The sequence below is a fragment of the Zea mays genome, chromosome 8, assembly GCF_902167145.1.
Source record: "Zea mays cultivar B73 chromosome 8, Zm-B73-REFERENCE-NAM-5.0, whole genome shotgun sequence".
In the NCBI taxonomy this organism is placed as follows: domain Eukaryota; kingdom Viridiplantae; phylum Streptophyta; class Magnoliopsida; order Poales; family Poaceae; genus Zea; species Zea mays.
In genome coordinates this window covers 163,550,348-163,562,257 of record NC_050103.1, presented here as the reverse complement: position 1 = coordinate 163,562,257, position 11,910 = coordinate 163,550,348, and the positions used below count along the sequence as shown (strand labels likewise).

General features: G+C 43.5%; 2 protein-coding genes across 2 annotated transcripts; one reads left to right on the top strand and one right to left on the bottom strand.

The window, feature by feature from the left end:
- Window positions 1-415: 415 nt before the first annotated feature.
- Window positions 416-7,701, bottom strand: LOC100275554 (uncharacterized). Its single transcript, NM_001371602.1, has 21 exons — window positions 7,405-7,701; window positions 7,132-7,211; window positions 6,744-6,768; window positions 6,591-6,650; window positions 6,001-6,069; window positions 5,605-5,697; window positions 5,462-5,512; window positions 4,823-4,906; window positions 4,643-4,734; window positions 4,345-4,500; window positions 4,141-4,225; window positions 3,926-4,037; window positions 3,411-3,511; window positions 2,566-2,613; window positions 2,249-2,395; window positions 1,675-1,770; window positions 1,488-1,562; window positions 1,268-1,360; window positions 878-964; window positions 744-794; window positions 416-673 (listed from the first exon to the last, which is right to left on the bottom strand). The coding sequence occupies exons 1-21, from the start codon at window positions 7,588-7,590 to the stop codon at window positions 530-532; spliced, it is 1,935 nt and encodes a 644-aa protein (NP_001358531.1). The 5' UTR covers window positions 7,591-7,701; the 3' UTR covers window positions 416-529.
- Window positions 7,702-8,103: 402 nt separating this feature from the next.
- LOC103636267 (NAD(P)H-quinone oxidoreductase subunit O, chloroplastic) lies at window positions 8,104-9,315 on the top strand. Its single transcript, NM_001362383.1, has 4 exons — window positions 8,104-8,454; window positions 8,567-8,730; window positions 8,844-8,903; window positions 9,008-9,315. Exons 1-4 carry the CDS (start codon window positions 8,256-8,258, stop codon window positions 9,035-9,037), a joined length of 453 nt encoding a protein of 150 aa, NP_001349312.1. The 5' UTR covers window positions 8,104-8,255; the 3' UTR covers window positions 9,038-9,315.
- Window positions 9,316-11,910: the final 2,595 nt, after the last annotated feature.

Here is an 11,910-nt window from a genome sequence, read left to right as displayed (position 1 = left end):
CATTGGTTGCTCGGGGATCGTGAAGTAATGGCTGTGGGATTAATGGAAAAGGCTTGCATGATTCGCACATATGATAGCAAATTTCTTGTGTTTTCTACATATAGAGTCACTAAAGCCCGTACCTAAGGGTATGCTCTTGATCAGTTTTATATGCATAAGAGAATAGTCTTCAAATTAGTTATATTATAAATGATGTCAAGAAACCAGAGGGCTGATATTAAATGAGTTACGCTATCCTCGATGTTCTGGTGTCTTGGTGTTAGTTGTGTCGTGTTCGGATAATGGCGTATGGGAGCAACTGCACGGTTAGTATCGTCATTGCAAAAACCACCGAGCCATGCAGTGAGCTCTCAGCCGATGACAGCTGGGCCAATGCCCATGCCCACGCCCACCGCCGTAAACCAGACTCCTCTAGCCTGACTATACATGTAGTCTTGGATTATGTGATAATAGTATTGCCTACCAGTGGCAGTTGCTAGTATCAAATATACGCTACTGTTAACCTGCACACAGTTTACAGCTCTGTCTGTCATCCGAGCGAAACTTTCTGCAGATCCGGGACTTGCATCTCCTTGTTCCTTGTCGAGATGCCCAGGGTCATACCAACAGAAACAAGGGTCTCCAGTGACCTTTCGCTGTTTGCCACGAGATCAGCGTCAAATTGGATGGCGTCCTGCCCACGCAGAGAGCAATAATTACGACAAATGGACAAACAGATAGTAAGCAAGGAAGTATCAGCAAACCTTCTCGAAGACGCATATCACTGTACTCCCTCCAAAGGAGAAATACCCAAACTGGAAGAGGGGGGAACAAAGACGTAACCATATAGCATCAGAAGAAGTTATTAAGGTCCAATGCATGAAAATAATAATAATACCTCATCTCCTTTGCGGACGTAGTCACCCTCTTTTTTCAAGAACGTGATGCTTCCTACCATGGTTGCTCCAATCGCAACAAATGCTACCTGAACCATGCCCATCAGGAACAAGAAAAGTCAGCTAAGCTTCAGGCTTTATTGACTTTGTTGTCAGTTCATCTCAAAGAAACGGTAAACCACACAAAAAAAATATTTTTGACGTTCGTGATCCTCCACAAAGTAAATACGCAGAAAGACCCTGACAAAACAATCAATTTTACAAAGATACATTGACGAATTCAACTATAGCATCAATCCAGACTAGTCTCAACTATTTAATAAATAATGGAAAAGATTATAAACTACATGAGCATTGAACATAACAATAAGGAAAAGAGCAGAAATGCAAACCTTTCCAAACTCTGAAGTTGATATCATTGATACAACTCTTTTATTCTCAGTGAATACATTGCAATACTTGCTATTCACAGCGATGGGATTCACCTGTCAAATGCAGGTAGACCAGCATCAGCAGATGCTGAGAAATGACAAGAAATAGAGCAGAACACAAACATATCCCTTTCCAGTTACCACAGTGACATCAAAGCGTGCCGATATAAGTATTATATACCGTGTACAGGCACCCGGGAATTTCCACAAATTTCTCCACAGTTCCTGAGACTGGTACGTGAAACCTGTGGTAATCCTGCATATTACAAAGTGTTAATATTCATGATTCCAGAATACATTTTCAACAAAGCATTGAGTCTTTCAAATTAAGGATTCTTTATCTTAACAAGGAGAATAAAAGCTCTTACCTGAGGTGCGAGCCGGAAAATGACCAACGATCCGTTGCTTAAAGCATTCGAGTGTGCACTGGTACCTAGGAGACCCTCAATTGAAAATTTACGGCCCTAGGAACAGAAGACATACTACAGTGAGACATCAACTAAACATTCTACCATATGAAGGTCACGTTGTGCTTGCATGAACATGTCTCATCTCTAAGGTAGTGTTTGGTTGAAGAGCCAAGTAGAACGGAACCGTTCTGTTCCAGTTTTGTTGTTGTTTGGTTACAAAGTAACTAGAACGGAATGGCTCCAATTAGGGAATATTCTCCTCAGATCCGGAACCATTCCGCTCCAAAAAATCAATGGAACGGAGCCGCTCCGTTCCAATCCCGCTCTCACAGTCACGCTCCGTTCCGTTCACTCTGCAACCAAACAAAAAACAGAACCGCTCCGTTCCAGATTACCAAACACAGAACAGAGCGGCTCCGTTCCTAGAATCAGGGATGGAACGGCTCCGTTCTACTTGGCTCCTCAACCAAACACTACCTAAATACATAATGAATTACTGATTCAGTTAAAGTTAGTCAGTCAATGCCTTTACCTTGATCCAAAGCCTTGTGCTCTCATCAACGGAACTGAAAGCCATTAATCGGCTATCAGCAGCACAGGTAGCAATACTGTTTTGATCACCATGTGCAATTGGTCTAGCACCAGGCTTCAGTCCTCTTATGAAAAACTCGTTAAAAGTCTACAAATAAATAAAAAATCAGCACATAAGGCTTTTCAAAAAAAAACAAATAAAATGTGTCATCCCATATTCCCATCAACGTCTACCACTTCATTCTGAAAACATTCATGTTATAGGAAGTCCAACAGATAGTAAACATGGTGGCTAGAATTACTACTATAGATACATACCTTAAAACTTTCAACAGGGTCCTTGATCTCATCCATATTAATTTGATCCTGCAGTTATATACAATGAATATATAAGTTAACAACAATGATTTATATAAATGCAAATGATCATACTACATTCAGAATTTCGGATAGATAAGCAACAGGTAAATATCAAGACCAAATGACTAGCATTTTAGCAAGAATCAAACGATATAGTCAAGCTATTGAAAAAAACACGTCCATGGACCAAATTCCTATACAGTTAAGGTTGAGGTGAAAAGATCACAAACAAAGGCTGATTTCTGCTCCCAAAAGAACAAATAAAGACTAGATTTCGTATTACCTCCAATAATTCTATGTAAATTACAAAAAATAGAAAGGGCAAAGGGTTTGTTATTCTCCTGCTTGTGTTTTCTATCATTCACCAAAAGAAGGCCTTCAATAACCACTGAACATCACAAATCCATTGTCACATAGCAGTATAGCACATATTTTATATATATCTTTGCACCATTCGAAGGATAGGAAATTATTGTGAAAGCTCTATAAAAGTACACTTCTTTTAAAAAAATGTTGCAATTCAAAGTTTTATTCCATATATATCCAATGACAAGGACTTTGGGCCATACTGCATATGTTACTTGAAAATTAAAAGTGAAACAACCAAATGCTGGAATTAACAGGGCTCTGACATATTATAAGAAAAAAAGATAATACAGACAAACAACATATGACCATAACCCAGGAAGAGCTGGCTATGGCAGTAAGCAATTACAACATCTACATGGAACTGTAAATCATGTGCAATTATGCATGTTCTTCATCAAGAATTAAGTAAAAAAAGGATCAGTCATACTCTGCACCTTAAATAACTCAAGGAACTTGGGAATATCTTTTGCAGATTCCAGCGAGTTCATCTTTTTTCCTTGCTTCTCAGATAGGTTCTTCAAGAGGTCTTTAACACCTGCATAACAACATCACGATTACATTAAATGTATATGTACACTGGCTTCTAAGTAGATCATAATTATCTAGGTTGCTCTTGCCTACAGACTACAGCTACAGAAGCAAAAGGGTGTGATGAGCTCCAGAAAATTTGTCTTCCTTCTTGAATGCAAGATTCAACTGGTGACCCAACAGTTGGTTTCTTGTTCATAACCTGCTTCACCAACTAAATATTGATTGCAGGAAGCTTGATGTACATCACAACAGGTCAATTCGCAAACTAGCATTCTTTAGTATGATTCCATGGTTCCATCCTTAGGAGTGAGGACAATACAGATCGTTTTGAGTGAGTCTAACTATTTGACCTCAGCATATGATTATGTAAATTAAAATGGAAACATGGGACAAGCTAATATTATTTGATTGAACATACCTGTATTGATAAGAGTGAGTCCTACTTTTGATTGGTATAAAGCCCTCATGGACAATACAATTTTTCCGTCAATAACTTCTTCGACTATCCTCTTTGTTCGCCGGTCGAAAACCTTACATCACAGCATTGTTTTAATGAAGGGAACAGTACAACTGCCATATTTTGCACACTCAAAATTTTTAAGTTAATGTACCATATGGAGTAACTGAACACACCAGAATATGTGAAGCTGTAGAGCCAGAGTGCAAACCAACATCATACGTGGAGAAATGTGCCCATTCACTGAGCTTGAACATCCACCTGCACATGACAACTATGTGACTATAGTATAACTTGCTCATACTTTCATGATATTTCATACTAAACAAGAGAAAATGGCAGTAGTCACACTAGAAACATCAATAAATGAAGCATCTTACCCATAAGATGCCTGTTTGTCAGTTAGAAATCCACCAGTCATAATCTGATTACCAGTTCCCTCATCGAAGCAAAGTGTCATATGTATCATATCATTTATGTTATCATATTTTCCAAGATCTTCACCACAGACAGGGCAGTTACTTATAAGTGGTTCTCTGAAAAAATGGCGCAGCATAATCAATGGCACTTATATATTTAAGGGATAACCAATAATCTGAATGATACTTCTATATTTAGGAGATAACCAATAATTAATTTCAAAACATATCAAAATGCAAAGAAGTAGAAAATTCTTACTCTTCTTGTTGAGCAGCCAGTAGGGCTGCCAGTTCATCTATGTCAACTATGCCATCACTATTTGTATCTGCTTGACGGAAAAGCTCTTCAATCTAATGTGTGAAAGAAATTAATAAGATACACTCAACGGAAGGTACTGGAATGGAACACGCTCTCCAAGAAAATGGAATACATTCTAACCTTTGCAACTGCTAATTTATTACCAAAAGCTTTCATCAAGTCTGAGAATTCTGATAAGGAAAGAGTTCCATCTTCATCATAGTCCTGTTGCAGTGTGAGAAATGTTATGTCTTGCAGGGTAGAACACAAAGAAATAAAGACAATACATGCAAAAAGAAATTGACGAGAACCAGAGTCAAAAGCATGCAGCAACATTATGATCATAGGGCATTAAAGAATATTGTCTTTGAGTCGGGCGCTTGGTAAAAGCAACAGCAACAACAAAATTAGAAGAGGTGCAACGGCAGTAAATAAGGCATATTATAATATAAGCACACCCTTTGCAGAGCATTGTCTTTTCGACAAAAGCGTGGAGTCATAAATGCTTCTTTTAATACAAAAACCATCAGTCCAGGACATCTCGATAATTTTCTTTCAATTCTTCCAGAAGTCTAGCACAGTTCTTAGTTTAACTGCTGCAGTACCAATGCACTCACTTGTTACAGCTATAGACTATCAATATGATTCATATCTAAATATCACGAGTAAAAAGTTAATTAAGAATAGCATGAAAAACTTTGGCATGCTCCATTCTTCCAATGATGTGATTCTTAAGTAATAATCATTTACGAAGACATGGTATCGTTATTAAAAGAATACCACTATAGCTAAGACACGGCGGGCAAAGCTTTGTTCTGTTTCAACAGGGTCCTGCAACAGAATAAATGAACAAAAATAAAATCAGGACATGGACGGTGCTCAATGAGTTCTGATAAAAAAGGCAAATGATCAAGAACAGTTACTTCAATGTGACAGGAGATGGATATGCTGCCCACGGTAGTATTGGGTGACGATGGGTCCAACAGACGAAGGTCCTCAGAGTGTTCCTCCAAGTCCTGATATGGAAAAAAGTTCAAGTTCAACATATCAACATTAGAAAAGAAAAATAAAGCTTCTGGCCATAATGACCAACAAGTGGGCCAAATATGCTATGCATATAAATGCAGATTTGAAAATGCAGATACTCTACATAGTGTCTATACTTAAAAAGACACAATACATTCCCTAGGATCTACTCTAGCTAACTGGTATGCAGCCTACTAGACTGAAGAGGGCATGATCCTCTTGAAAATATAATAAGAAATAGCCCAGACAGGGAGACAAATATGGTTTGAGGATGAGATGAACAATAGTGTTACCTTAGTAAGCATTTCAAAGAGATTAACCTCGCAGTAACCAACCAAAGTGTTCTTCGAAAATCGGTTCGTCTGCAAAGGAGGATGCATGTAAAGACACCGTCTATATATTACAGTATAACTTTACTTCAATCGATGAAAGTTGTAGAGGCACTGTCTATATATTTCATTATAACTTTACTTCCATCAATAAAAGCAAAAGTTGTAAAGGCACTGTCTATATATTTTAGTATAACTTTACTTCCATCAACAAAAGTAAAAGTTGTGAATGCACTGTCTATATATTTTCAACATAACTTTACTTCCATCAATAAAAGTTCTTATGAAGCTGTCCACCAATAATTTGCTTTTTTGGAAGCATGCATGCATGTAAATAAAAGGGTCAGGCGGAAACATGCCACTCAAATTTTTGAAAAAATGGAAACTAGTTCATTTTCATGCCACCATGGCATCAAAATAAACTAGCCGTCTAATTTTGTAAAAATTGAGTGGTATGTATACAATTAATACTAAATAAAATGGTTTCGACGTAAGAGAAAACCATACAGGTAGGCACTCAGCACATGCTTTTAGTTATTCCAAGGGCCGCATACCTCAAAAACAGAGATACGTGCAATATGAGGTCCATTCGTCTCCACTATAACCTTCTTCTCCTGAAAATTTTATCAGCACTATTCGTAACAACGCTTAACTAGATGTGGAAGACATCTCGGTAGGTTGACAGAGAAGATGTGCGGCTCACTCACCGAGTCCCACACAGGCCTGTGCGTGCTGCAAGAAAAGAGAAAAAAAGTTCACATATTCGAATCGAAAAGTGGTACGTATTTACTAGATATAGAGTGGTGATAAATGCATGCAATTCAAAATTAGATGGAGAGTACAGGCAAAGGCGATTCACGATATGGTGGCTCATAACTGGCTGAGGTACTTATCAGCAATCCCGCGTGCGGCGTGGAAGTTAAAATTTACTAGATCGGAGGGCACAGCCAGAGGGACATTTGAGAGTTACCAAGTCGAGGGACACACAGCACGCAGACATGAGAGCGAGACAGGGATATTCTTGCACAGAGGAATGGAAATGGAACAGACATAGGACGAGTATTCGAGCAGTAAATAAAAGCAAGGGCGACGCACTTGTCGGACGTCTCGGTGCGGTACGTGCGGTCGCCGAGAGAGAGGCACGCGAAGAACTTGTCCTTGAACTGCATATCCGCCTGCGCCCGGAAACCGAACAGGAGGATCAACCATGGCGAGTCAAAGTCAGAGTCAGAGAGGCAGAGACAGTGATGCGATACGAATCGAAACCCACGGATTCCGCCTCGGCTGGCCGCGTCGAAGCGGGGAGCGAGACTCGGTGCTAAGGAACATGCGCGTAGCAGCGGAGTTCGCAGCGCGCGGCCCACGTACCTTGGCTATCCGGACGCGTGCGATGCCGGCGAACTCGTCGGCGGCGAGGGCCTTGGAGGAGACCGAGTCGTCGCCGGCGCCGCGGCGCAGGCGGTTGCGCAGGCGGCGGCGGAACCGCGCGAAGCGCGAGGGCAGCGCCTCGCCGGCGCCGGCGCAGGCAGTGGGCCGCGACGCCGAGTGGCCCATCCGGACAGGTTGGTGGGGACTGGGGACGAAGACGGACGGGACGGCGCGGCGCGGCGCGGCGCGCCTTTTGCGGGACGGTGGTGGGCGCGGCGTCAGACAGACAGACAGACGCCTAGGCAGATGGTGGTTGGAAATGGGCCAAAAGTAGAGTCCCTTTTGAATCCAGGCCAACCGCCTGCCTGCCTGCCTGCCCGCGCACGCCGGTTCGTCGCCCGGCCGCGGGCCCCATCGCCACTTTGATAACTCGGTGGACCCACACGTCAGAGGGGTTTTGGAAGGTGTGTAAGGATGGAAGTCAAACCTGTGTTGATGGCGCTGGTGGGACCGGACAAGGAAGATCCACCTGCGTGCGCTGCGCACTGGGGGGGCGCCTGCCTGGCTCTTGGATCCACCCATTTCCCATCGTCGTCTTCTTTTTCTGAATGGGAATCTCCACTTCTTGGTGGTGGCAGGTCATGACAGCAGCCAAAGTAGATGATGATTCCCCCCCCCCCCTCTCTCTCTCTTGCGCTTGCAATGGGAAGCAAATGGCCAACCAATAGCAAAAAGGCAGCCGTGTATCGATCGCCTTATCCGGGTCCTGTGGCACTGGCACACCGCGCGTCCGGATTTGGCTGAGTAGCTGACTAGCTGAGCGAGCAATCCATCCCTTCGCCCGCCGCACCATGGAAGCCCTCGCCTCGGCGCCTCGGGCGCTCTTCCCGCGCGCGTGCCCAGTGGCGACGCCGGCCGGCCCAGCCCGGCGCCGCTCCGCCGCTCCTCACATCTGCAGGGCCTCCGCGGCGGCCGGGGAGGAGACGACGCCGCCGCCGCCGCCGGCGGCCGCTCCCAAGAAGATCCTCAAGAAGAAGCCCGTCTACTCGAGTAAGACGACGACAAGACCCCCCCCCCCCCCCCCCCCACCCCCCCCTACTTCTCCCTCTAGCTCTCGCGCGCGCGGCCATGCATGCATGATGAAACTGGCTGAGCTTTGCAGTGAAGAAAGGGCAGATTGTGCGCGTGGACAAGGAGAAGTACCTGAACAGCATCAATTATCTGTCAGTGGGACACCCGCCCTTCTACAAGGGGCTGGACTACATATACCAAGACCGCGGCGAGGTCTTGGATATCAGGAACTTCGAAACAGGAGAATACGCCCTGGTAATGAAAACTACTTCCATCCGCGCATGCTGTGTTCAGAGTTTCGTCATGCTTTCTGCCTCCACCATACATGTTCAGAGTTTCAGACCAACGCGCGCGTGCATGCATTTCAGATCGCTTGGGTGGGGATCCCGACGCCACCGGCATGGCTACCAACCTACATGCTCATCAAGGTAGCTGATTCATCCCCAGTTGGATCAATCTGTACGTCATGCACCACTCGTCTCACCTCGCTCTCGCTCTCTGTCTCTGTGGCATGTGATTTGTTGCATTGCAGTCGGACAAGCTCGACTACGAGAGGATATGATGGCCGGCCGGCGGCCTCGCAGGGCACCGTAGCGCCGCCGCCGAATTCATGCTTCATTTCGCATCAGGAGTCGGCCAAGCAGGACACACCTCTTGTTGTTGACTTGTTGTAGGTATATACGTACATGCCAGTATTGCCAGAACAGTCGACAGAGGCAATCTGAGACCTCAGCTGCTGGAATAATCAGGAAGTAGATCGAGAGCGACGTACGATGACGAGATTCATAATTGCTGCTGCACATCACTTCTTTATGTTATTTAAACTCACATTTCATAATTAATACTAATAATATATTGTCTCCGTTCTTGAATATTTGTCTCGTCGATAGTTTATTTTCGAATAAAAAACGACAAAATAAAAAAATGATAGTGTACCGATTATGAAGCAGCCACAAACAAAGGTTTATAATATACCTTTCCAGCATTTATATTATGGGTCAAAGTGTATCATCACGCACACGCCTCTGTCTACACTCCGCAGCTAGCCACTGCTGAAATAAACAATGTACAATTAGTCAGGGAGGGAAACAAGGTTGAGCCATCTTTAGATAATCTCTAAGACCGTGTCAACCAACTCCCCTATCTCATCTCATATCACATCCCTTATTTCAGACTTTACTCTATAAACAATGATAAATATTGTTATTTACAGTATCATGTCCTCTATTTTAGGGGATCCACTGAAGACAGTCTAAGTTAGTGTTTAGAATGGCTCGATGCCAAGAAACGACTTTGTTCGAAAAAAATAGGGAGTTGGATGGTTCAAGATTTGATCATATTTTTTCTTTTTTAAGCCGCTATATTCTACATAAACCAATCCTAACAATAATAGATTTAGGAGTGTAGCGACTCAGTCCAACCCTACTCCAAAACCAAACGCTACCTACAATATTTTTTATGGGTAACGACATATGAATTATGAACACAGTGAGATTTGTCGATCACCCCTAATCCACGTTGAGGTAGATTCCTAGCTCTCACTTGCTCCTCTATCAAGACATCGCTTGATCTTTGAGCCAAGTGGACAGTAAAACACTCAATACCTCAATTGTACTAGCGTCGCCTTTGCCGCTCCGACGACGTAGGCGCGAACCCCTCATAGACTCCTCCGAGGTTTCTTCACAGCCTTCATGAAGAGTTCGACAGAGTCACCACCAAGCCGTCTAGGAGGCGACAACCTCCAAAAATAACAAGTCGATGACAATCACTTGATGTTCCACATAGTGCCTCAAGATCACTTTGATGATGCAATGCACTAGAATCACCCAATCACTCACTAGAATGTAATCTCAAATAATATGGGTGAGTGAGAGTGTATGACAAGCTCCAATGTGCTCAAAGTATGCTAGTAATGGCCAAAAGAGCTTCCATACACGAGCACCACTTCTATTTATACCTATCCATTCAATACTAGCCGGTATGGACAAGCTGCCCCTTTTCTGCACACTCGTAGACGATACGCGCACTCTGGCTAGACGGTCTGTCATACAACTAACAACTAGTTTTCTCCGTTGAAAACGTGTGAGAGATGACAGAAAAGATAGGTGTGGACGGTCCGTGACCTGGCAACAATAACTCCCTGAGCTTTGCCCACCCGACTTTAATACAAGTAGATGGTATGGTCCGGCAATCCTAGCCAGACAGTCTGCTACTTGATAGTTAGTACTTTCTGAGCTCAAAGCTCGGACAAACCATAGTACAAGACAAATATACATGGTACCTGCCGAAACCATATTAGGCATTTGTTGACAGTCCACCGACCCCCGGTCGGACAGTCCACACAAGAACACAAGGAAATGTGAAAAAAGACAGCCTTCCTGGTCAGGACCGCAGATGGTCCGACCACTAGGCTCGAACGGTTCACAGTGCAAATACTTTGGACCACTCCGAAGACTACAACACTTCATACCTCTCTGGAGTTGCGCACGGGTAGTCTGGCCTCCTGGCCCAACGGTCCGCAACACCTATACTTAGCTCACTTTCCAAATCACACTTTTGAAAACAAATAACTTGCAAACCCGGTAGCTCTGTTAGTTCTCATGCACATGCAACATCTACATGCTCTATGAGGCACTAAGTTTCACATAAGAAATTATCATTGACCCCTCTTAAATAGTATGTCTATCTAGCCTACTAATCTGGTCAATTTCCTTCACTAAACATCTTGTGACCGGCAAAAGTAAAATCCTTCATAATATATTTGCCTTCATTCTTCCATAACCAATGTCTAAGTTTCCAAGACTTTTAATAAAGCTCATTGAAAGTCGCCTAGAGGGGGGGTGAATAGGGCGAAACTGAAATTCTCAAAAATAATCACAACTACAAGCCGGGTTAGCGTTAGAAATATAATCGAGTCCGCGAGAGAGGGTGCAAAACAAATCGCAAGCAAATAAGAAGTGTGACATGCAGATTTGTTTTACCGAGGTTCGGCTTTCGCAAACCTACTCCCCGTTGAGGTGGTCACAAAGACCGGGTCTCTTTGAACCCTTTCCCTCTCTCAAACGGTCCCTCGGACCGAGTGAGCTTTCTCTTCTCAATCACTTGGAACACAAAGTTCCCACAAGGACCACCACAAGATTGGTGTCTCTTGCCTCAATTACAAGTGAGTTTGATTGCAATAAAGAATCAAGAAAGAAGAAAGCAATCCAAGCGCAAGAGCTCGAAAGAACACAAGCAAATCTCTCTCTCTCTAAGCACTAGGGCGTTGTGTGGAATTTGGAGAGGATTTGATCTCTTGAGTGTGTCTAGAATTGAATGCCTAGCTCTTGTAAGTGGTTGGAAGTGTGAAAACTTGGATGCTATGAATGTGGGGTGGTTGGGGGTATTTATAGCCCCAACCACCAAACTAGCCGTTTGGTGGAGGCTGACTGTCGT

Bases quoted from the DNA above. Each gene is read 5' to 3' on its own strand.
- LOC103636267 (NM_001362383.1), top strand. From the start codon at position 8,256: ATGGAAGCCCTCGCCTCGGCGCCTCGGGCGCTCTTCCCGCGCGCGTGC. The intron at 8,455-8,566 runs GTAAGACGACGA...TGAGCTTTGCAG, and splicing joins GAAGAAGCCCGTCTACTCGA to TGAAGAAAGGGCAGATTGTG. The intron at 8,731-8,843 runs GTAATGAAAACT...CATGCATTTCAG, and splicing joins AAACAGGAGAATACGCCCTG to ATCGCTTGGGTGGGGATCCC.
- LOC100275554 (NM_001371602.1), bottom strand. From the start codon at position 7,590: ATGGGCCACTCGGCGTCGCGGCCCACTGCCTGCGCCGGCGCCGGCGAG. The intron at 6,769-7,131 runs GTGCGTCGCCCT...CTTTTCTTGCAG, and splicing joins CGCACCGAGACGTCCGACAA to CACGCACAGGCCTGTGTGGG. The intron at 4,735-4,822 runs GTTAGAATGTAT...TTCACACATTAG, and splicing joins ATAAATTAGCAGTTGCAAAG to ATTGAAGAGCTTTTCCGTCA.